This window comes from Acomys minous (assembly GCF_964271855.1).
Source record: "Acomys minous genome assembly, chromosome: 1".
Classification (NCBI taxonomy): Eukaryota; Metazoa; Chordata; class Mammalia; order Rodentia; family Muridae; genus Acomys; species Acomys minous.
In genome coordinates this window covers 166,756,895-166,781,441 of record NC_140483.1, presented here as the reverse complement: position 1 = coordinate 166,781,441, position 24,547 = coordinate 166,756,895, and the positions used below count along the sequence as shown (strand labels likewise).

At 37.8% G+C, this 24,547-nt stretch overlaps 1 protein-coding gene across 23 annotated transcripts in view; it reads left to right on the top strand.

Annotated features, from left to right (window-relative positions):
* Positions 1–24,547, top strand: part of PTPRD (protein tyrosine phosphatase receptor type D) — a 2,167,047-nt gene that overhangs the window by 2,044,144 nt on the left and 98,356 nt on the right. For 13 of the 23 annotated variants that reach the window (XM_084785035.1, XM_084785038.1, XM_084785037.1 and 10 more), the window contains 3 exons: positions 5,850–5,962; positions 16,820–16,861; positions 17,369–17,466. In XM_084785035.1, coding sequence (XP_084641161.1) covers positions 5,850–5,962; positions 16,820–16,861; positions 17,369–17,466 — 253 coding nt within the window. The remainder of the gene's footprint in view (positions 1–5,849; positions 5,963–16,819; positions 16,862–17,368; positions 17,467–24,547) is intronic. The other 10 variants (XM_084785041.1, XM_084785034.1, XM_084785022.1 and 7 more) reach the window with 1 other exon arrangement.

Sequence of the window (24,547 nt, the reverse complement as noted above, 5' to 3'; positions counted from 1 at the left end):
ACTCTGCCCCCGCCACACAGCACCCCACCCTGCCGTATGAGCCCCAGTCCCCACTCCTTCCCGCTCCTCCTACCTTGATCACTCTTCTCATTTTTTTTTTAATGACTGAGATCCTTCCTCTCCTCCCTCTGTTCAGGCTACTCTGTGCCCCCCTTTCTGTGACTTTGAAGTTCTATCTATTGATGATGGAACCGGTTGCATCTCTATTATTGCCCAGTATCTTGATTCTCTTGCTCCTCGTCGTCTCTTGAGTAACCACAACAGAGCTATGTTGAATAAATTACTCTTATACGTGTTCAATAATATTAAATTTACTTTCCTCCCGCTCTTTATTCTATGATTTACTATCAGTTTCATCTTGGCCTATGATATAAGTTTATGCAATTTTCAGGCCTTCAAAAGTAGATGTTTAAACATATATGAATGCATGTGTGGGCTAAATCATGCAGTCCTACAAGAGAACTGTTCTGTTAGTTAACCCTCCATCCTTTCATGTAAATACTCGAGCCACCTTTCTCCTTCACCTAGAGAGTTCCTGCACCTCAGTCTCTGATAAACTCATTAGTAAAAAAAGAAAGTGAGAAGGGTTGGGAATTCTGTTTGTTTGCTTGTTGGTTTGTTTAATTCGAGACACTAGGTAAATCACTTCACATTTCAGAAAGAATGAAACAAAGTAAGTGTGATGTCATTGTCATCCTTCACTGTGTGTGTTTATAAAGATAAATGTGAATTTTCGTTTTCCTTTCTTTGAGCAATGGACTGCCTTGTCTGTAGTACCTGTGTCTACAACACAAAACACTTTACCTGTTGCCTCAAAGTGAATATTGTTCAGATTAATTCTTTCCCAAGAAGGTTATAGTCCCTGGGAAATAGTTGCATGTTTTAATAATCAATATATCACCACAGGTGGAAGCAACTGTGAGTGGTGGTGGATATGTCTGCAGAAAGTAGCACTTCTTGAGGCAATGCCTGTCTTTTCAATGGCTAGTTATTAAAATGCTCCTGGGAATTAGCTGAGCTCTACAGAAGGGTCATGCATGTCAGATTTATAATCACACATACTATGTTTTCCAGGATTTAAATGTAATTCATCCTTTATTATAAAAATGATTTATGATTGCCTTACTTTTCAAGAGGTGTTGGGAAAATTATTTCTGCTACTATATTTCATTGTGGTGTAATGTTCCAATGTTCAAATTTTCACTCAGTTCAGTGCCGTTTCTAGAAATTTCATATCCTTAAAGAAATGGCATACATCTTAGCTGAAGACTTTATATTTCTGAAATCCTGTTGTATTTTCATTGAGAAAAATCAGTTGTTGTCCTGAGTTGGACCTTAAAAATTGAGTACCGTGGTCATCATATACTTACTGTATTAATTAATTTTAGCAGCATTTTTGTAAAATAGTAAGTGAAAGTGAATGCAGCATTGAACTCCATGCATTCTATATTCAGTGATGTAGTCTTGTACCCTCCACTTTTTCGTGATTAGAGGCCTGGAAAAATTTTGATGAACTATTATTTACTAATATGTATGAGTTATGTGTCTCTGCTTGTGAGCACTACTTTTCAAAACTTGGTTGTCATGGTTACTCTTGTTACCATTGGCCAACTAACATTAAGCCTTTCTTTTTTTTCCTTTTTCTTCTTTTCTTTTCTTTCTTTCTTTATTTTGTGCTGCATTAAATGGAGCAGTAAACCTGACAGGTGAGGAATAGAGACTAAACCCTGTCCATACTTAATAGGGAAAACTCAGATACAGGTAGTCTTGAGTTGATGAGGTGAGGGTGGGGACCAGCCTAAAGATCCCACCTAGCAAGTGGAAGCTGGACAGAGCCTACACACAGATGATAATTTGGTTTTTAAAATGAGATGATGGAAATATTTTGCCATTATAAGAAGGAGACAATGTATTTTCTTACAATCTAACTTAGGAAACAGTAAAGCCAGTCTCTGGGTTTTGTATTCATGGGTAAATGAATATTTGTGTGTGTTAATGTGTCCACAGGTTGAAAATGTTAGTTGTCCTGTAGACCTTTTGTTTTGTTTGTTTGTTTGTGCCCCTTAGTGAACATTCCTACAGAATACAAAATTATCCTCATGTCAGCCAGCCCTGGTTACCGTTACAGTAACAATAGCAAAAATATACTTGATGATGATTCCAGACTGGTTCCTACTTTTCAACTAATATACATTTCCTACAGAATACAAAATTATCCTCATGTCAGCCAGCCCTGGTTACCGTTACAGTAACAATAGCAAAAATATACTTGATGATGATTCCAGACTGGTTCCTACTTTTCAACTAATATACATACACATATGCTAAAATTCAACTAAAACAAGGATCGGTGAGGTTATGTGCTGTCCTGCCAGCACTACACTCAATGGCCTTCCAGGGGTGGTGCCCGTGGCTGCATCACTGCTGTATTATTCCTCGAGGATATTCTAGAATTGTAAATTCTTAGTTCTCACCCAACATAACTAAGTCTAAATAAGGTCCTGCACTGACACAGCAACCTGTGTTTTAAAGAGCCTGCACAGTTGTTTTTGTGTACACTTTTGAGAATCACTCATTGCTCTTTGTTAAATGGCCCTATGTTGCCCAGAAGACCACACTGAAACTCAGTGACAGTACTGTTCAAACCTCCCAGAGAGGGCCTTTGTTTGTGGACCCCAAGAGTAACCATTAATACAGCAGAAAAGTGCCGACTATTTTGTTTCAGCCAAAACACACAGCGCTTTGAACCTATTTCTCATTCTCTGGTTCCATTGTACTATGCAGGCACTTTACAGTTTATCTTCCCTCCTTGTTGTACTCACATTAGAGAGTCGGACCAAAACTTAAGGTATTGTCTTCTTTTTCATCAGTGAAAGAGCTGAGAAGACTGTCTGTAGCTGATACACATTCAGAGAGATTGGAGAATGTAATTAGGGGCATCAAAACAGTAAAGTCTGAATTACTTTCTTTAAATATTATGAGTTAAGATTTCACAGAAGATGTTAAATTCAAAACTTTCTTCCAGACCATGAATACAATCTTCCAAACAAACTTAGTTTGCTCTGCCATCCTTCCTCAATGGGAACCATGTAAAAAGGAAATGAAAACAGCACCTTTTATCATTGTAGAATGTTATGTAACTGCACAATTCCTCTATATAGTAGATGCTCATCATTTTAAGAAGCAAACTAGAAGTAGAATTGGATATCCTTAATAGGGTAACATTAATATGTAAAATTTGAATGTTTCTGGCCACTGTTCTATATAATTTTTTAACTAAAAATTAAATAATGGAACCTTGGAACATTTATTCCAGAAAATGCTATGGATCGCACTCATGCTAGGCCTGGCGTAGGCTAGTCCATCCTCTTCATAATTTAGGAGAGTAAGTTTTTTAAAATTTGAACTACTTAAAATGATCATAACCAATACTATTTCTTCTGACTCTTTCTTAGACATGCTTTGTATATTTGAAAACTCCAGTTCTAGTAAATAACTGTCTACTGGTAGTATGGTTATACACAGCCACAATGATACCTTGGTTTTCATCAAAACGAAGCTAATAGAGTTTTTTTTTTTTATCTGAGTGGTCATCTCATTTGAACAAATAGAATAAAAGCAAAATTAGCTATTAGATGTCCAGAAGCCACTTTCAGTCCTTCATGAACTGCAATTATATGGAATGTACAATTTGTAAGTAAATTTAATCCCTTACTATGATCTTTCTAAGGCTTCTATCCTGACAACTGGAATAATTTCCAACTTTACACTACAAAAAAAGAAGCCTGAATTTCCTTAGAGAATGTTCCCCCAGCATAGCCAGTGTCACTCAGCCTGGCCTCTGGGAAAAGAAGATAAGGAAGCTGTTCAATAGTTCCCTCAAGAGCGAAGCAGTTTCTTTGCGTAGATATTTCCAATTCTTCTTTCCACTCTCTTGAGTGAATAGCAGTAGAATCATTTTGGAAAGGAAGAAAGATGCAGGTTTTCATCATTGGGTCTGGCACATCAATAGAGAAGTGTACCTGTGCCTACTTACCCACAAAGGCCCAAGCCTGAGAAAAGCCCTATGTGTAACATGAAAGGACCAGCTGTGGGTTTACTCTGAGATCAACTGCTTAGCTGAACTCTTTGCCATTCATTAGGCTATGGAAATGCTGCATCTTCAACGATAAAATGAATATCTCAGTGTTATACAGCTGATACCCACTGCATTTGCTATTCTGAAATTTTATCACCAAGTACTTCTTTCACGCCGTTTCTAAGCCCTTGTCTTCTTTTTCATTACTGTCACCAGTCCTCCATCTCTTCTTTTCAACTTCATTTGCTATTCCATGTAACTGGAGGTTCCAGGACCTTGGACACAATTCAGAATCACTCTCTCCTCAAATCAACAGTACAACTTAGCTTGGCAGTAATCTAAGGCTGTCAGTGACATCTTTAGGTAGGAAAACTAAGTCCTGAGATAGGTTATTCTAAGGTATGGAGAGAACAAGGTGCCTAATAGGATCCATCCAAGAAAATGTATTGCATCAAGGATATATCACCAATGCATTGCACTTGAGTAAATGCACACCCTCTTTGTCTCAGTCTTCCCTTTATCCACTAACTGTTCTTATTTTGAATAGATGAAGAAAAATGAAAGCAAAGATTTTCTGGCTAACCAGGATATGGCAAGAGCAAAGCTTGCTAGTCATTGATACTACAGTCATATGAAAAAAGATAACAGTAGTACTTAAACCCATCGAAGCACACATTTCCCAAAATAAGAATGTATTTGCTTTCAGCAAGGATGAAATGCTATAACTTTGACTATACCATAGAGACTGCTAGTAGCAATATTTGGGAAAGGGCAATCTGAAAAATGCTTCCATTTGCTACATGGGGTTTTCATCTAACTCTCTAAAAGAAATTACTTGGGTTTGAAAGAAAATGGTTAAATAAATTTTATGGAAAAAATCCCTACATTTATTACTTGAAATTTTATTTAAATTCCATTATGGCAGGTAAAGGAGGTATATCTAAATAAGTCAGCACTGAAACAGGAAAAGTTGAATTATGTGAAGAATCACATTTTAGAAAAACCTGTTGAAGTGTCTTGCATATAATCATCAGGGGAGTTGGCAATTTTGTGGAATGAAATTAAATTTTTCTTGTCTTTCTGTGATTGACTGGCAGTAACAAAAATATTAAAGACCATTACATAATATCATAGTACGAGCTGCTACTATCATTTTCCTTCCAATTTGAGAAAGACAGGAGACATTTGTCTTTGGTAGTCTCAATTCTACTTCTAGGCATTAGGCTAACAAAATTTTAGTGATGTGTTTATTACACTTACCCTCAATAGATCTGCATTTTTGTGGCCACCAGTTATATATTCTTTAAAAGAGAAATGGGGGAGGGTAAATTGCATTGTTCACTTTGAGGTCAGGCAGTAGTCCCATAGAAAAATGTTACTTTTGTCTACTAGAGGCATACAATTCTATCCACCACAAATAGCACATGTAGACAAGAGGATTTCTGAGCAAGTGTATGAGAGCATCTTAACAGTGCCCCTTGCAAACCCAAGGACAGGTAACCTGGATTAATTATTTAGTCTACAAACTGAATAGGTATTTGAGATCATCCACACGGACAGAACTTGTGCACCTGTGCAGCCCCTGTAAGCTAACAGAAGAGCAGGTGGACAAGGTCACAAAGATCTCTAACCATAAAGCCGTCCAAGACCATTGAAACCAAAATGTTTTGGAAAGATGTTGAGGAAAAAACAATGTAAAGTTCAGTTGTTTGGCCAGTTCTTTGTTTACTTTACTTGTCTTAGGTCTTAAATCTTAATTTTTCCCGTATAGGAAGAGGGCAGAGTCGGAATCCAGGAAGAGCAGCTTACCAAACAGTAAGGAGGTCCCTTCACACCACCCAACAGACCCAGTGGAGCTGAGGCGCCTTAACTTTCAAACTCCAGGTAAGTGGCCACTCCATCTGTCACAGAGTCAGAGTCCAGTTGTCATTGTCTTGAGAAATGATGTATCACTTAGCTTTGAACCATTTTGTCCATCCTGAGCATTTGCTTTACTATTGTTGAAGTTCACCTATGTGGACAAAAGAGAGGAATTCAAATACTTTGTGAAATCTGAAGTGGGATGGGGAAGAGAAAGATGTATAATTTGTTCTAGTCTTTAGAAAAATATCTATCATTTTAATGGGAATGACACAACTTGTTTATGTTCTGTGATACCAATCTGGTTTCTCATCTAATAAAGTAAATGCATGAGTAGATAGATGAATATGGAAATTGTTCTCATTGTGATATTTATTTCATTACTTTGCTCTCTGTGTTTATGGTACCATGAAAGAAGAATGTAGGAAGTGAAGACAAGAGGAAAAGAAAGACAAGGGAGATGAATAGAAAGGAGAAAGAAAGGGATGGATGGAGTGAATGAAAAATTTCCTGTCTTTTAACATTTTAATTATACCAAATTTCACTGACCAAATGGGTTTCATGCTGTAGAGACATTTGTATGATCTCAGATGTAAAATGTATGCTTATTCTTAAAATAAAAAACATTAAGTGCTTCAACAGAGAAAATATACTATTCTTAAAAAGGGTAGATTTATAATAATATTACTTCAAGACTAGATCTACTCTGCTTTGTTTTGACCTAACTGTTTATGTCAAGCAAATTACAAATATCAAATGGTAGAGAGACCTAAAAACATCACACTGAGCAGTCCTATTGTAATACCTTCCAGTAGTGAGCAAGAGAAAGGCACTGATCTAAAAAGTCTTTGGGATTAAAATTTGGTTGTGGTAATATACCCCACACTGCTGGCAGATGTCTTTTATTTCTAATTAATGTCTGAATGCTCTAACTCTCAGTGTGACACACTGTAGGTGTTAAACTGAACATTCTCAATGAATTGCTTTGAACTGTGAGAATGCATGGCTTATTGTGTTCAGCAATTTTTTTGCATATAGATGAAGACAGTAACTACTAACTCTTCAAATGAAAGAGCTATTTCACATTTTCAAGGTGGCTATACAATCATCGTAAATGTTAAGTTGTTTAAAATTTGATTTAAATGATGTTAGGCTTCTTTAAATTTGCCTTTTTGGAGGCAAGCATATGCCTTCATAAGCGTAAGTGGCAGAGCAAATGCCATAAAATCAGAAGTCTCCTCCATATATATTTTTATATGACTGATAAATACAGCCTGTGAACTTGTCCATGATGGGTGAGCAAATCTGAGTTGATTTCCTGGGTCACTGTAGTCCCCTATGTGCACCATGTTGAGTCTCCCTCATGTTGCTTTTTTAAGGCAATTTGATTTAAAAATAAATAAATAAATAAAAGCAAAGAGGTATAGTAACTCTTGCTCTGCTTCATTTCAAAATGGAAATATATCAACTACTTCAAAACATATCAACTTCTTAATAATAGACTCAACAATTTATGTACTTTTCTCTGTCACCCAACTCAATCTTTAGCTAAAGCACGGTAGGCCAAATCTTTCTTACATCACATTCCTCGTCTCCAGTAATTTATTGAGGAAAGAGATTTCTCTCTGATGCTGTTGTGCACTGCTTATGTGTGATATGTGGCATGTGCCGAAAGCAAACTTGGCCTTTTAGTAGACATGGAATCACAATGCAGCATTTAATAAGGGGCAAATATCAACAGGAGAATGCCATGTGAGGGCCACCTCTCTACTCCCATAGCCCAACAGCAGTCGCTCAGAAGAACAAAGCATGGCAGGGAGCCATTTGTTAAGGATGACTAACAGGTACAGGTGGTAATGAGCAACAAAAGAGCCATGCCCCTTCCAAAAGACCACATCTGCAAGTGTCTTCACTTCTGTGGATGCTTTTTACAAATGTAGCAACCCCAAATTTTGGGGGTTTAGGGGGAAGGGTTGTTGTTGTTGTTAGGTTTTGGTTTTTGAGACAGTTTTTGTCTGTGTAGCCTTCGCTGTTCTGGATTCACTTTGTAGACCAGGCTGGCCTTGAACTCACAGCAATCTGTCTGTCTCTGTTCCCTGAGTGCTGCGAGTAAAGGCGTGCACCACTACACCCTGCTCCAAAAGTTCTCTTAAGAACGTATTTTTTTAATGCATGTCAAACTGTTAGATCCACTTATAGGGAAAGTGTGTTAAATTCTAAATGTCATTGGTTACAGTTGAAGTATTATTGCTGTATTACTTAAGAATTCACTGAATGAGTAAATGGAAATTTACATGTATATATAATAAGATATCATTTAACTAGAGCCCCCCTTATTACAGAATAGAGAGTGGTGTAAAATTAAAAAATGTGATGAAGAGGAAGGAACAAAACGTAGTTAAAGAAAAAGAACAGAAAGAAGAGACTGTCACGCCCCACCCAACATGCAGGAAGGCTTGTCTTATGTTTTAGTTTGAAGGACCAATTCAGTTAAGCTTGAATTGTGTCTGAAATAAACTCTTTGGCACCTAAGATATATAAAATGGGCTGATTCCTAAACAATTGTCCATTTATAAATGAAATAGACTGAACTGTTAGCTGTACATATGTGGAGATATGGACATTTGCTTCAGCGAGTGTGGATTTCGACACAGTGACTGTGAAGTGCTTTAGTAATTTGCCAAAGTGTTAGAGCAGAAGGTGAGGCTGCTAATCAAGTAACCACTACACTCTTTCCTCTCCTTGTATTCAAGAGTCAATGATTTTCTCAGGTAATAAACTAAAGTGATCATTGGTTAGATTTGTTGTGCTATGATTCTGCTTATTTTTTGTTTTGAATTTCCTATATTCCATTATGTAAAATAAGTTTATGTGCATCACACTGATTAATATGTAAATACTTATTCCCAAACAACATTAACAGCTGAGGGTATTTAATAATGACATGCATAAACAGAAAATTAATAACCCATGTCTTTATTCCTAAAAATATGACATTCAGTGAAATAGGAAAACTGTGATTTATATACCAAGGACCTACCCCAGAACATCCCCAAGAGAACAGGTGATGCCACATGTGACAGGCTGTTTGGAATGATAAAGTAGCAAGCAACCATTACCATGTGACACTCCATCAGCTGTGCAGAATAGAGGAAAGCACAATGCTAAGTCCTCTGCTTCTATTTTAATTTTCAAAAAAAGAGATAAGTTACATTTTAAGTTAGTTATTCGTATTAGAAAGTCCACAATTAAGAAGTCAGATTTTTTTTCCAATTTTGGAAGGTGTTTTAGTTGTCACATGACAATATTCTGACAGTTTATCAGTACCACAGACAAATTTTGATAATAAGCAAATTAGAATTTCATCCACTGTTGTTCAGCTATGGCAGAATTTTGTGTTAACATCCTTGTAAAATGGACAGAAATCTGATCCTGATGTTAAATTGATTGCAGGCTCTCCTGTTTGTCCATATCTTCCACAGCTGTGTATTTATTTCTTAGCTAAAATTCACAGCACAAATTTGGGAGAATATAGGCTACATAACCCTTTAAGATAATTAACGCTTACATCAATGAATCCTCGCTTATTGGTGTGCTGAGCCAGACAGCATTATTATGGGATAGGTAGTTAGATATATTAGTCTCTTCCCTTCACCAGAAAAAGTTGGGCAGGAATATATCAAAATGAATAACTCCTAGCTAACTTCTACAAATCTTTAAGTTCTGTGGAAAGGGGGAAACAGGGATATATATATCAGATTGTGTTGATATCTGTGCATCTTCTCATCAAAGAAGACTGAGCTCACTGTTTGAGAGAAGTCTATGTTCTGTCCAGTACAGAGGAGAAGTAAAGAAAGGGAAACTAACAGGGTGGGACATGGCACCAGCCACCACCAACAGGACTGCTTCCTCTGCTGCCCCTGCTCTCTCTCCCCTTACAAAGTTGCCCAAAAAGAAAAAAAAAAAGGAATCTCAGAGAAGCCACAAGCACTGCAAAGCAAAGGAGGCAGCTCTTAAGGGCTGGCCTTGGTGTGTTTTGCCTGAAAGAAAACATGGCTGGTAGGTGATTGATGATCTGTGAAAAACAAACATAAACTCATAAAAAGTTAATGTATCAGAGATCGTGATATCAGCAGCAGACTGCCTGCACAGTAGCCAAATTGATTTTGAAAGGTCATACTGTAGTTACCCTCATCCACTGGTGTTAGTAATTGCATCAATGCTGATAAAGCCCACATTTCTGTGCACATTTTTATTATCTTCATGCTTTATTCTAAGTAAATATATGCATATACGCTAACAAGAAAACATTTGTTTCTTGTATTTTATATTGGTAAAACTCACTTATTGAATCAAAATGGCAAATTTTGGATATAAAGGAACAATTGTTCAAATTCCTCATTCTGAGAATTCCTACAAAAAATTAAAATAAAATTTAAGTCTATCAACCAATGCATAACTAAGAACCACTCCTGGGGAATATTTTATCAACGACATTACTGACCATAATAGAGACAAGTTGTTATCGGTTTTTCCCTGGGAACAATTATATCGTATAAAACAATGTTCCCTTAATATCTTATTTATCATTAATTATGAAACAAATTTATGACCAGAGTAGAGTATTTGTCTTTATCTCACTTGAGGTAGTATATAAATTATGTTCAAAATGTGACAAATGTTTAAGGAAACAAAGTTCTCTCTGTGGCTGCTTTGTCAGATATACTCATGTCATTGATTTGATGAGCAGATTATCTCCCCCTTGGCTCATACCTAATAAAATCCTGCCCCTCCCCTGCTTTTATCACAAATTGTTGTCAGGCAAATCATAGCATACTATTGAAGACACTGTAAGCACACATGTTCCATGAAAGCAAAAATCATGTGCTGCCACTAATTCTGGCCACAAAAACTGTACTTAGCAAACTTACCAAGTTTCTACAGGCATTTAATATAAGGATTAAACAGTTATAAAAGTAAAGAAAGCAAGTGTGGCTTGAGTATCCATTAGAAAAAGTGCTAGGGACCATTATATTTGAAAATTGATTTCTTTTTCCTTCATTTTGGTATGTAGTATGTTTTTCAAACAGACAACCCCATTTTGTGTATGTGTATTTTTTGTCTGTTTTTGTTTTTTTTTAACTGGATATTGAACCCAGATCTTCCTGCATGAAAAGCAAGTGTTCTGTCACTGAGCCACAACCCCCAACTTTTTATTTTTAAAGATTTGTATTTATGAACTGAGATCTCTTTGGGATGGACTCCTAGTCTATATGCTATTTTTTCTGTTTCATAGATACCACATGTAGAAGGAAAATAGTTTTATATGACATTTTGGCATTTCTACTGCCACTTACCACATAAGGCTAGATGTGGGGTTTTTCCACTTATGCATCAAATCAAGGTCAAGATATTTTGAATACTGGAGGTTTTAGATTTGGTGTTTTGGGATTAAAACACTGAGCCTCTTTTAGATTAACATTTCTCTATGGATAACATAGTCATTTGAAACCTGCTCTGAATGGTGGTACACTGTAAGAATATTTTAAAAGTGAAAGCACCTTTATATTTTTAAAAAATGTTTTGCCAAGTTACATTGTGGTTTTTAACATTTTCAGCTTCAGGGAATTTAAAGGGGTTGACAAAAGGAAGCTTCAGTGTGTTCACTGCAGATTTGAGCCTGCGTACCCTTTCCCAGCCCCACCCTAGAACCAGGCTGAACTCTCAGAGTTCTAAGACTGTGTTAGTGAACACACTGTTTTTAGATTACCGTGGTTTGTGGTCCTTGTCTGGCTGCAGGGCTTGATGTGCATGTCACCACCTGGCCTGAGGCAGCATTCCTCTATTTTAATTCACACAAATACAAAAGGAAGAGTTTGTTCTTTTACACAGGGGTCCCAATCTAGCAGGCCAAGTGAGACTGTAAGTTACTTCTATGGGGTTCCCTGAAAGCTCTATCTGCCAGCGGAGAAATGCATGTGAGAGACAAGAAGGAAACTTGGTTCAGCACAGGCCAGTTTATGTTGTATATATCTAAATACAGTACAATTTTGGGAAAAAAAATTTCTGGTAACAGTTGTCTCAATCCCAGTGTACAAGAAAGCTTAAGGCATGACTACATGGAAACTCTTGCAAAGTACATTTTATCTCTGCCGTGAACATGGGATCTATACATTAAGGGACTAGGACTTGGTGTGGTCTCTGAATGAGATAGCTCTGAGGTCACCAGGCTGAAAAGTACATGTGACATATCCCATAAGGATGGGTCCTATTGGCTGAGAAACAAAGCTAAAGATGAAGGTCTATGGAGGGGGGAGTCAGGGATAAACATTCTGGGGGATCTGGGTGAGGCCATAGCAAAGGTCACCAGGTTATAAACATTATCGACTCCCTGCACTCTGGGTGGAAAACGGGTACACGCATCCTTTCTCTTGAAGAGATAATCCTGTGTGCTTAGCATTCCCGGCTCCTGTCATGCTTGTTTCTGAGCACAGGGACACTGTGCCCTACTTTGCCTTTGTCACCTACTGGATTTCACAAAATTGGTGGGTCCACATTGAAAACTACAAAGTTGTCACTTGGTGGTTGGTCAGGATGTTTAGCTGTATGGACAACTCCCCCATCAGCCCCACATGTCCATTTGGCACAGAAAGCGCCAGAGCACAGTAGCTTCCATTCTTGGGCACCACCCACATGCCCACACCCAGAATGAGGACTGACACGGGGGCTGAGCCACATGTTTCTTGTTGCTATTCACATAATAAAGGTACTTTTTTTTTTCTGAAATGCAAAAAAAGTAGGTGAACGAAAGTAGACCCCAATATCTGTTGCTCACAAAGAAACAAAGAAAAGAATCACCTGATGGTTTTGTTGTAAAAGTGGCTCCTGTATAAAAGCGAGTGATCTTTGGTTACTGGCAGGACCCTCTTGACTTTCTCAGCCTTTGATTCTGCCTTTGGTCTAGAAAAATCAACTCCTATTCTAGACAGAAATCAGGATGAAAACATCAAACAGCGTAGTAGTGTTTTTGCTATTCACTATCTAGGTGAACAGATACAATTTTTGAACTTTTGAGTCCTATTGTATAAAATAAAAGCTTTGGACTCTATTATCTCCAAGATGCATCTCAGCTGAAAATACCACAGTTCTGAAGTTTTACTTCATGCAAGGAAGCCACTGTGACTATTATCACAAATAGGAACCATGTTGAAAGTGGTCATCATTTTTTACCTTCAACCTACATAGTAGATTTCATTATAGTGAAGACAACATTAGGTTTCATTCTAATATCATATCTGGTAATGCCATGGCTTCTGTATGAAAACTCTGCTTAGGGTCAATACAAGCCTTTAAAATATGTTTGTGTTGTACATTAGTAGCTTTAGATCAATGAGGTCCTGATCATGGCACATCCTTAGCAGTTGTTAGTTACACTTCAAGTTCTTTGATAATAATAATGTCTAAAAGAAAAAAAAAGTAATGCCAATTAACAAGGTGTCACAGAGATATAAGGATGTCACTAGCAAAAAACAAAAAACAAAAAATAAAAATACAAAACAAAACAAAATAAAACAAAAAAATCCATTTGGTTCTCAAATCCTAATGTGATTTTTTACGCATAAAATAGTAACAAGTAGAGTTATGAGGCCCCTGTTGTCTTCATCATGAATTCCCATGGGATGGAGAGCTACAGCTAGGGAACTTGAAACACTAGTGTCTGGCTTCCACATGCACAGAATCTGGATTGCTGCTCTGACATGCAGCCTGAAAAAAAAGAAATCTTAAAACACCTCAGAAAGAATATGAAAATATTGTTCTGAATGAATGAACACAAACATACACACACAGAGACACAGAGACACAGACACACACACACACACACACACACACACACACACACACACACACGGTTGTTTTTTGGACTGTGAAAAAATGCCCAGGCTTCTAGACAAAAGCTGAGCAAATATTACAGTGAGATTAACTTAGTCTTCTTAGTGTCTACTTTTTCATCCAGAATAATCTGCATTATACCACATGCATTTGTCAGCACTGGGCAATGGACAACCTTCTTGAGTATAATTTTGAAATAACCCTTTGTCTTAGTTATGTTTTCTGTGTCTGTGAAGAGACACCATGACCTCGGCAACTCTTAAAAAAGGAAAATATTTAATTGGAGCTGGCTTACAGTTCAGAGGTTCAGTCCATTATGATCATGGTGGGAAGCATGGGGGCACAGAGGCAGACATGGTGTTAGAGAAGTGGCTGAGAGATGTACATCAGGATCAATCAGCAGGCAGCAGAAAGAGAGAGAGAGGCTCTGAGCCTGGTTTGGGCATTTGAAATCTTTTAGCTCACACTCAGTGACACACTGCCTCCAACAACGCCATACCTTTTTCAACAAGGCCACACCTCTTAAGGCCACTCTCTAAGCATTCAAATCTGAGTCTACAGGGGAGGGGTTCAGCTAATTCAAACCACAACCCCCCTTGGTGATTGTTTTCCTACATGAAATAAAGAACTTCAGGTTAGAGGAATATTTTTAATATATTTTATTAATTTATTCATATTACATCTAAATTGTTATTCCATAGGTTAGAAGAATTTTATCTCATGTTTTATTTAGCATCAGACTGATGCTGGTACTCAACCTTACAGATAGGCAAGGCAACATCATTACATGGAGTAGATATTGTTTTGGCTAGCTAAAGAAAATGTCCCTAAACTTGAGTAGCAGACAAGTCAAGTACATAATAGCTTTCTATTTTATAAAGAATTCTCTCCACATCTCAAAACAAAGCTGCCATAATCTAAAAACTGTTTTTATGGGAACCACTCTCAAAAAACTCTTGTCTGTTCATTCTCTATCACTGTAGTGACATAGCATTGTGAAGAAGGGAGCTGCTCCAGATTTAACTTACTATCATACTTTGGTCTTACATATACAGACATTGACATGCTCAATTTCAGGTCCCTGTTAAGTAGATGTGATAGTATAAGTAACTTCATATTCTGTATACTAGGCCTACCTTTCCTTTGTCTTCCATGCAGTTCTTGTAGGGCCACCCTTGTATGTGAAATGGCCATTCTTGTTCTAGAAATTGGGTGTATATGATACATACTGTCAAGTCTTAAGTACCATGTGTTTTAATGCTGTTTATGAAGAGTTAGCACATATTCCCTTGGCTTTCTCTGTAAATAACTTCCAAAGTAGTACTTTGAGACCACATGTCAGAAGTAAATATGTGATCACATCTTGTGTTGTTTCCTATGGTCTTCTGCTGTTATACTAATACTTTTCCCATCTCCAATTGGCTTTACTTTTGCAGCTTTGAGCAGTCATTCAGTCCCCTACGCCTCCCTGATTGGCTCTGTGTCCTCCCTCTCTAGCCAAACCACCACTCAGTCCATATATGATAATAACTCTCTCCCACGATTCGCTCGAAAAGGTCTAAACATCTTTGTCTCTGTTGCCTTCTCTGTTAAAGCACTGCAATGATGTCCACACCAGTATTTCCATGTCCAGATCAGCCTCTCATCTCCTGTGCCTTTGCATTTCCATTCTCTTCTCTGGGGATTGCCTCATCTGGAGAAGCTCATGCTTAATTGCAAGATGGCTGTCACCAACCCTCTCCTTGCACAAAATGCATATTAGTCTAATTCTGCCATCTATATGAAAAGGGTCAGGAAGAACTCCAAAATTTTCATCCAAATATATAATAACATCATCAACAAAGAGAATCTGCATCTAATCGATTCATTTCTGTTGGGTCTCTAATGAGATTTTGGCTCCTAAAAGTAGACTTTCACAGCCATGAGCACAAAGCCACCATAGATCACATCACAGAATTATTTTCTTGAAGAAGCAAAATATTTTTTCTTTGTTTACTTAATTTATGGTACCATCGGTAACTTGGCATATCAGATAAAGGAATTTAGTGGATGGCTTTACATAGGGCCCATTTCTAAAGTACTCAAAAGTAATCTTATCACAGTGATCTGATGGTCATCCTGTTACCTCCAGAGGTGCAGGGACAGCAGAGCATCACCAGGGCTTCCAGTTGGAGCTCCTCACTTCTAATTTTCTACTTCAGATGCTTCCCTGGGGGCATGTTAGTTCACTGTCTCCATCCAGCTGGAATTTGTGTCTTTTACTAACCGAGTCAGCAATTCTCTCTCATGGTGCACTTGCAAAATTAATCTCAACGAGACAAGATCAAATCATGTGAACAGAGAGAAAACATCAGAAAACCACAAGAATCATCAAAATTAACGGCAGATTATTTTTAACAAGCAGTGTGAAATTAGTCTTTCAGCTGGCCGACTGAACTAAGATGTATCAGACCCCTCTGCTTTCTTTTCTTTTCTTTCCTTTGTCTTTTCATCCATCATATGCTCATTTTTCCTGAATTCGTTTTCCATCAGTGGACAAAGATGTTTATGCCTGGAGTAGCTTGTAGGTTTGCTGGGGATTGAAGAGTGAGACTGGGGTGGGGTAGGGGGTTGGTGAGCAAAATAATACTGTGTTATTAGTGTGGCTATTTATAAATGGCTAGAAAAGGCTGCAACCCCAGCCTCTACAATCTGCTACTAGTGCAAACATTTTTGAAGTTCAGTTTCGTTGGATTTGGTGTCAGCGTGTTGTTGGTTAGCATTGTCAGTGAACTGTTGTGCATGTCATTTTCTGTGTCCATATTTGCATGTGAATGTTGTCACCTGACATGTTTGTGAAATACTAAAGTGATCCTCATCTATCACATTGTATGGTAAACCCTGCACAAACTTGCATTTTATTAGTCCTTTATAAAGGGATATCAGGCTATCCATTTCATTTTTTTTAAAACAAATACTTTTTTTTTATTTATGCCATCATTTCCTTTGCAGGTTCAGATGATTCCGGTTACCCTGGTAACCTTCATCTTTCAAGTTAGTTTTCTTTGATTATACATAAGTCACTTTAAGTTTCCTATAAGGCTGCTCCTCCTTCCCTTTCAGGCCTTCTTCACTGTCCCTTCCTTGGTTGACTTTACACCATTTAATTCCACACAATTTCCATTTCACACAGTGCAGGAGAAGGAGTCTGAGATGCATAACAGTAATTACTCAAAGCAGAAGCTGACATCAAGCCGACTTTCAGTTTTCTCCGCTAGCTAACCTCCTTGACTCATAGCACAGTAACACTTTCTTCTACACTAGGAATGCTAGTTTGGGGGATATGCTTGGTGAATTACCTACTTGGTTCCAAAGTCCTCCCTTTAGAGCATGTCCTGCTTTGAGTAACCAGACTATCCACCTGCTTCCTCACATAAAACATCTTTACTACTCACATGTTTTCAGGCCATTTCTAACTCGAGCATTCACTGTGTTTTAGAAATTTTAATGTCATTTTTATTTTAAAAAATTTCAAATATGCTTCCTCTTCCTTTTTAATAGGTATGGCTAGCCATCCTCCAATACCTATCTTGGAACTTGCAGATCATATTGAAAGGTTGAAAGCAAATGACAACCTGAAGTTTTCCCAGGAATACGAGGTAATACACTTTGTTTATGTGCCAGAACTTGTAATGTATGCATGCCTTTGGTTGTGACTAGAAAATTAACACTGATGCTTCTAATTGAAATGCAACTTTGAATCTGATAGAAATGGTATAAATGAACAATTAAATTAATATGGTAGCTGCATTTTATAGGTATCCCTTTTATTTCTTCAATGTAAATTGAGTGATTTTTGTTGCCCCCATTAAATGTTCTGACTTGCTAAGCTTCTAAATAGTCCAAATAGGTGGAATTTCATTTACTCATGGTAAGAATCTTCACTGCAAAATATATCAACAGGAATAAGTAGATTTTTATTGTGTTTTATTTATTCTATGTGCCCGTGTATATATGAGTGTGCATACGTGGAAGTCTGAAGAAAAATGCAGAAATAAATTCTCCCCTTTTGTTGCTTTCTGAGAATCTAGGCTCCTTTCCTCCTGAGCCATCTTGCTAGCCCCACAAGTAGTAGATTTTTGAATATGATGTTTTCCATGGCCTGAAAACTGTATTTAATTGAATCATCATTCATTGTGCATGGTGGTTATCAGAAATGTGTCTGTTTCCAAACTAACTATGACATAAAATATCAAAGTCTTTAAAGATTCTATGTGAATTTTTGCAGTGTGTGCATGTGTGTGTGGGGGGGGGGGAGACAGAGACAGAAACAGAGACAGACAGAGACAGAGAGAGACAGAGACAGACAGAGAGACAGAGACAGACAGAAACAGAGAAAGAGAGCAGAGACAGAGAAGCAGAGAGACAGAGAGACAGAGATTGTTGATTTGGATATGGTGACTGTGACATTTGTTAACCCAACGTGATGCAACGCTGGCCATTTTTAGGATTACACAACAACAGAGGCTCATAGTAGATCCTGTTCATGCATCATTACTAAATGAACATGATTGTCTTTGCATTTTATGCAACAGTATAATTTAAATATACCACTAAAATTCTGTAATTATTCCAAACAACGGAGGGTTGAGGGCTTTCTGAACTTCCCAGATTGCATCATGAGATTTCTACTGATTTGCTTACTGCAAGTTGTAAAATGCAGCCTCCCTTATAGCTTTTCTTGGCCTTTGCTGCATCAGGTTGTAATGCAGCTATTCAAGGATGTCTTTCTCCAGCAGGTATAATGGTTGTTCTATCATGGGCAGTTAAGAAATCTCCATGAGGTCTACTGTTGAGCAGACAGAGAACCACCAAACCTCAGACTTGCTGTGTTTAAGAATGTGGACCAGGAGGCCCATGGCCCACACTGCCTCTCCCTCTGCCCCCTCATTTCTTCTTCTTCCTTTCTTTTTACCCCCCACCCCAAGTCTGAGTGATTGGGTCCAGGCCCTCATGCACACTGAAGACTGCTCTAACTGAACTAAAGCTTTGGTTTTCTTTTCTTTTTCTTTTCTTTTTTTTTTTTAAGATTTACTTATTTATTATGTATACAGTGTTCTGCCTGCTTATAACCCTGCAGGCCAGAAGAGAGCATCAAATCATATTATAAATGGTTGTGAGCCACCATGTGGTTGCTGGGAATTGAACTCAGGACCTCTGGAACAGCAGTCAGTGCTCTTAACCGCTGAGCCATCTCTCCAGCACAAGGCTTGGTTTTCATTTTGACAATGTCTCCCTAAGTTTCTCCAGCTGTCCTCAGACATAGTATCATTCTACCTATTTTGTTTCCTGAGTAGCTGAGATCACAGACCTGGGTACTATATTCATCTTCCTAGTGTTATGCTGGATAAGCGAGTCCTATGAATTGGGGTCCACTGTCTCTCTCCAGCCTTCCACAGTTTACACACTCTACCATCTTTGTGCTATTTAGTAAGACAAAAGGAGTTGGGTTTTTCCCTTGAGAATGGGAAAATTCATAATTTCCATTTTTCTTCTTCAAGAATTCTGGGAAATTAAACCTGGACCAATCTTGTCATATTTTTCTTAAAGTCCTGCTTCTTAACTCTTCACTCTTGTTCCACTAAGTACAGCCCCTCTAGTTAAGTGATGCAACAACCTTCAAAACAGCTCTAGTACCTTCTTATTTGGAGCTTGAGGATGGGCATAGAGTTGTAGCAATGAGAAGAAGGAAAATGAATAAATCCTGGGGCAGCAGAGTCACTTATATTAAGAGTCCATTTTTTAAAATTTTTTATTAATTTATTCTTGTTACATTTAAACCCCTACCCAGATCTAGCCAATGGACAGAACATTCTCCACAGTTGAGTGGAGAGTGGGGTATGACTTTCACATGAACTCTGGTGCCTCATATTTGACCATGTCCCCTGGATGTGGAGATCTGGGGGCACTCAGAGAAAGGATAGCAGGTTACCAAGAAGAGACTTGATACCCTATGAGCATATACAGGGGGAGGAGGTCCCCCTCAGGAAGAGTCCATTTTTTACCAACCAGATTCTTCACTGCTTTTTATTGCTAATGTGTTAAGTCTTAATTGTTTTTCTGTATATTTCTTCATGACCCTGATTTAATTCTTTATTTATAGAAATGTAATAGGTCACAGAAGTTAAAAATATAATATCTCAGGCTGATTAATAAATGGCCACTTCACTCTCCATCAGCAAAAACTTCAATCTTCTCCAGTAAATTTACTTGTATCCATTGAATGAAATAGCTGGCTTCACTTAAATAAAAGAATTCTCAAGAAATGTTCCATGCAAAGCTAATCTAATGATCATTTAGATCAGAGGCAGTCCTGAAAAGCAGCTATGAACTGCATGCTGGCATTACTGCCATTAGCAGCTCCCAGAGTCACCTCAGCAGTTGCCATGATAGCCCACACAGTCTTTACCATTCATCAGGAAGATGATCTGTGATTAAAGCTCCCTGGGCATGAATTGACTGGACTGCGTTTTAACAGCCATGAAGGAGAATTTAAGTGTCGTACTCATCTGTGGTAATAAGATTAAGGCTTTTACATAATAATATCAGAGAAACACTTTGGGATTTTTTTCTTATTAACTACCATGTAAATTTGAATATATTTTAACTGGTTTTCAATGAAGAAAATAAAAGGAAAAACTCATTACTTTCAAATACGTCATTATTTTGGCACTGTGGATTAATGTTTATTGAAACCTATTAAGCTGAATAAAGTTAAATTTGTCACTCTAGTTTCATGCAAATGAGGATAAAACATGAACGTTCTTCACAATGTTGTCTCTGAAGGTCATTCTAGATGCTTTAAGTTTCATCTTCTTTCATGAGGAGAAAAAGTCACTGAAATATGAATAATCTCAATTTGAAAATAGCATCTACCATGCACAGAGTAAGGTCCACTCTCAAAGGCAATGAATTAGTCTTATAAACATATAGAACTCAAAATAAATATAGGTTTTTACAAAGCAGAATGGCATTCTTTGGAAGTCTAGTGTATTTTAAACTCAGATTTCTAGTGGCTGATCTAGTAGAACAAGTCAATAGTTATAGCACGTGAGAGGTGTACAGGTATCATATACTTAAGTCTAGCCTGGGCTGAGTCTTGGTTTTTAAAAAGTAAAGTGAATTCTTTTCTTACACTTCATCTTAGATATTTAAGTTTATTTGAGATTCAATTGGCAGATATCATCAGAGTCATTATTGTCAATACATACACACAAATATATATGCACAAGTATAGTTTAGACCAGATGCATTATTGGTGTCTTAGTTACTTTTCTATTGCCTTGAAGAAACACCATAAACAAGGATGCTTATAGAAAGTGTTTATTAGGGCTTACAGTTTTGGAAGATGAGTCCATGATTATCATGGTAGGAAATATTACACCAGGCAAGAAAGAGTGTCACTGGAGCTTATATCGGTGGAGAACTTACACCTTGAGGAAGAGAGAAGCTGGGAATGATAATGGCCCTTGGAAACCTCAAAGCTTGTACCCGTTGACACATCTCCTCTAAGAAGGCCACACCTCCTAATCCTTCCCAACTGGTTTCCCCAAATTGGAATTAAGTATTTGAGTGTGTCGGTACCATTCTGTTAAAACCACCATAGCTTGTGCCTATAACTGTAGATCTACTTAAGGAAAAACACAAGAGCTACTAGTATATAAAGGAGCTTATATACAGTTGAAGTTACCTTCAAATACCAGCATCCAAAGCTGGAAGCCTACTGCTCCTGAGGTCTTCAATAGAATTGTCTTTGTGTTTTATTCACCTGGCTTCATTCTTTCTGCTTTGTACAAGAGAGGGAAAAATATTTTTTTTTATTAATTTATTCTTGTTACATCTCAATGGTTATCCCTTCCCTTGTATCCTCCCGTTCTTCCCTCCCTCCCATTTTCCCCTTACTCCCCTCCCCTATGACTGTTCCTGAGGGGGATTACCTCCCCCTCTATATGTTCATAGGGTATCAAGTCTCTTCTTGGTAACCTGCTGTCCTTCCTCTGAGTGCCATCAGGTCTCCCCCTCCAGGGGACATGGTCAAAGGTGAGGCACCAGAGTATGTGAGAAAGTAATATCCCACTCTCCACTCTACTGTGGAGAGTGTTCCTTCCATTGGCTAGATCTGGGTAGGGGTTTAAGGTTTACCTCCTGTATTGTCCTTGGCTGGTGCCTTAGTTTGAGCGGGACCCCTATGCCCAAATCTGCCTATCATAATGTTCTACTTGTAGGCTTCTAGGACCCTCTGGGTCCTTCTACTTTGCCTTTCTCCCATGATTCTCTCATCTAGAATCCCACTAGAATGTCCTCTCCTCTGTCTCAGTTTCCTGGTAAGTGAAGGCTTTCGTGGGACATGCCCCTTGGGCTAATATGCAGATATAAGTGAGTATATACCATTTGAGTCTTTCTGCTTCTGGGTTAACTCACTCATTATGATCATTTCTAGCTCAATCCATTTATCCACAAATTTCGGGAAGTCCTTGTTTTTAATAGCTGAATAGTATTCCATAGTGTATATGTACCACAGTTTCTTTATCCATTCTTCTATTGAGGGACACTTCGGCTGTTTCCATGTTCTGGCTATTATGAATAAGGCTGCTATGAACATGGTTGAGCAAATTTTCTTGTTGTGTGCTGGAGCATCTTCTGGATATATTCCAAGGAGTGGAATAGCTGGGTCTTGAGGAAGGCCTATTCCCATTTTTCTGAGATAGCACCAGATAGATTTCCAAAGTGGTTGTACTAGTTTGCATTCCCACCAGCAATGAAGGAGTGTTCCTCTCTCCCCACATCCTCGCCAGCATGTGGTGTCGCTTGAATTTTTGATCTTAGCCATTCTGATGGGTGTAAGATGGAATCTCAGAGTTGTTTTGATTTGCATTTCCCTGATGACTAAGGAGGTTGAGCATTTCTTTAAGTGTTTCTCAGCCATTTGATATTCCTCTGTTGAGAATTCTCTGTTTAGTTCCATGCCCCATTTCTCGATTGGGTTATTTGGTTTGGTGGTATTTAATTTCTTGAGTTCCTTATATATTTTGGATATTAGACCTTTGTCAGACTTAGGGTTGGTGAAGATCTGGGAAAAATATTTTTAAACTATGTCGCTGAGATGATAAAGTCAACTATATATTTCTAAGACTTCATGAACTAATCATAAGAACTAATGAAAATTTGTCAGAGTAAGAAAGGAAAACTGAAAAAAATAATAGAGGAGATAATATGAACAGAACTTTGAAGAAGAGGGCTAAGTATTTTGCTAAGGGCAAAGTCAAAAGCACATCGGAAAATTATATTCTCATAATCACATGAGTAGCCCTGACATCACCTGGGTATATTAGAGGCAGAGTTTTAGTTCATGTTCCAGATCTGCTGAGTCAGAGTCTGCTGTTTAACAGGATATTATGATATCTTTGCAAAGAAAGTGTACGGAGAGAAATAGCATTGAGTGGACTTGTGTGATGATATAGGTTGTTTATATTAGAGAGTTGAATCAGATTAAACTGGACCAGTGTGGAAGGTCAAGTGTTGTCAGGACCTTCTACCACAGTGCTAATGGTGAGACCTAAGTGTTCTGATGGTAGAAAGGGCATGGGACTTAATACAAACAGATTTGCATTTTGATTTGGATACTTTGTCCAGATGTAGCCTTGTGAGTCTGGCAGGAGAAACTTTGTGTCTCCTTTTTTCATGAAAATAGACTCAGTAAGTTATTCATATAAACAGATTTATTGATCCCATGAGTGAAAGCCCCCAACATGTAGTATCGCAGGAATCATAATAAAGGTGCTTTAGGAAGATAAAAATGAAATATGACTTCTAATTTGGTTCTCATGATTCAATTTCTCCAACTCAAAATTTAACTCAATTATATTCTAATTTTTATAAGCTATATGGTCTGAATTGAGGCATTAACCTGCCTTAAAAGACAGTTAACAACAAAAGTCTTTCAAAATTCCTGACAGTTTGTTCAGAAGTACTTTGAAAATGTTTTACGTAATATTTGAGAATTTCATACATGGATGCAATGTGTATTGCACAAATCTACCTCCTAATCCCCCCTTCACAAGTCTACCAGAATGAGCCTGCTTAGTTGCCATATGTATTTTTTATTAAACCAATGAGTCCAGTTAGTGCTGTTACTGTGGGCCTGGTGGTAGTCATTCACTGATGCAACCTACCAGCACCCATATCCCGGAAGAAAACTGACCCTCCCTCCCGCAGCAGCCATCAGCACCTCAGCTGTGGTAGAGCTTCATTTGCTCCCCCCAAACCCCAATGCTGGACTTCTGACTAGCTTGTTTTGTATAGGTCCTATGCATTCTTTGCATTCATAAGTGTAATGGCCCTGACATGTTCAGAAAACATAGTTTCACAATAGAAACTTCCATTGGTTTAATGATAACATGAATGTTATAGAGATAGCCAACCATTTTCTGATTGAGTTTAAGTCCCTTTTAAGACATTCTCCGTTCTGCTTTGGTGGCCACACAGACAGTTGTCAAAAATCTACTTTCATATTTGTTAGTGCTAGCTCTTTCTTTTTGTAGTATTAGCTTAAAATTCTAGATTGAAACTACTGTCTCCAATCCTTTTATTATAATTGGAAAGTGACAAAAAAAAAAAAAAAAAAAAAAAAAAAAAACTAGTTCTCAGAAGTCCTCACTAGAGTGCAACTTTCTTTTTCTA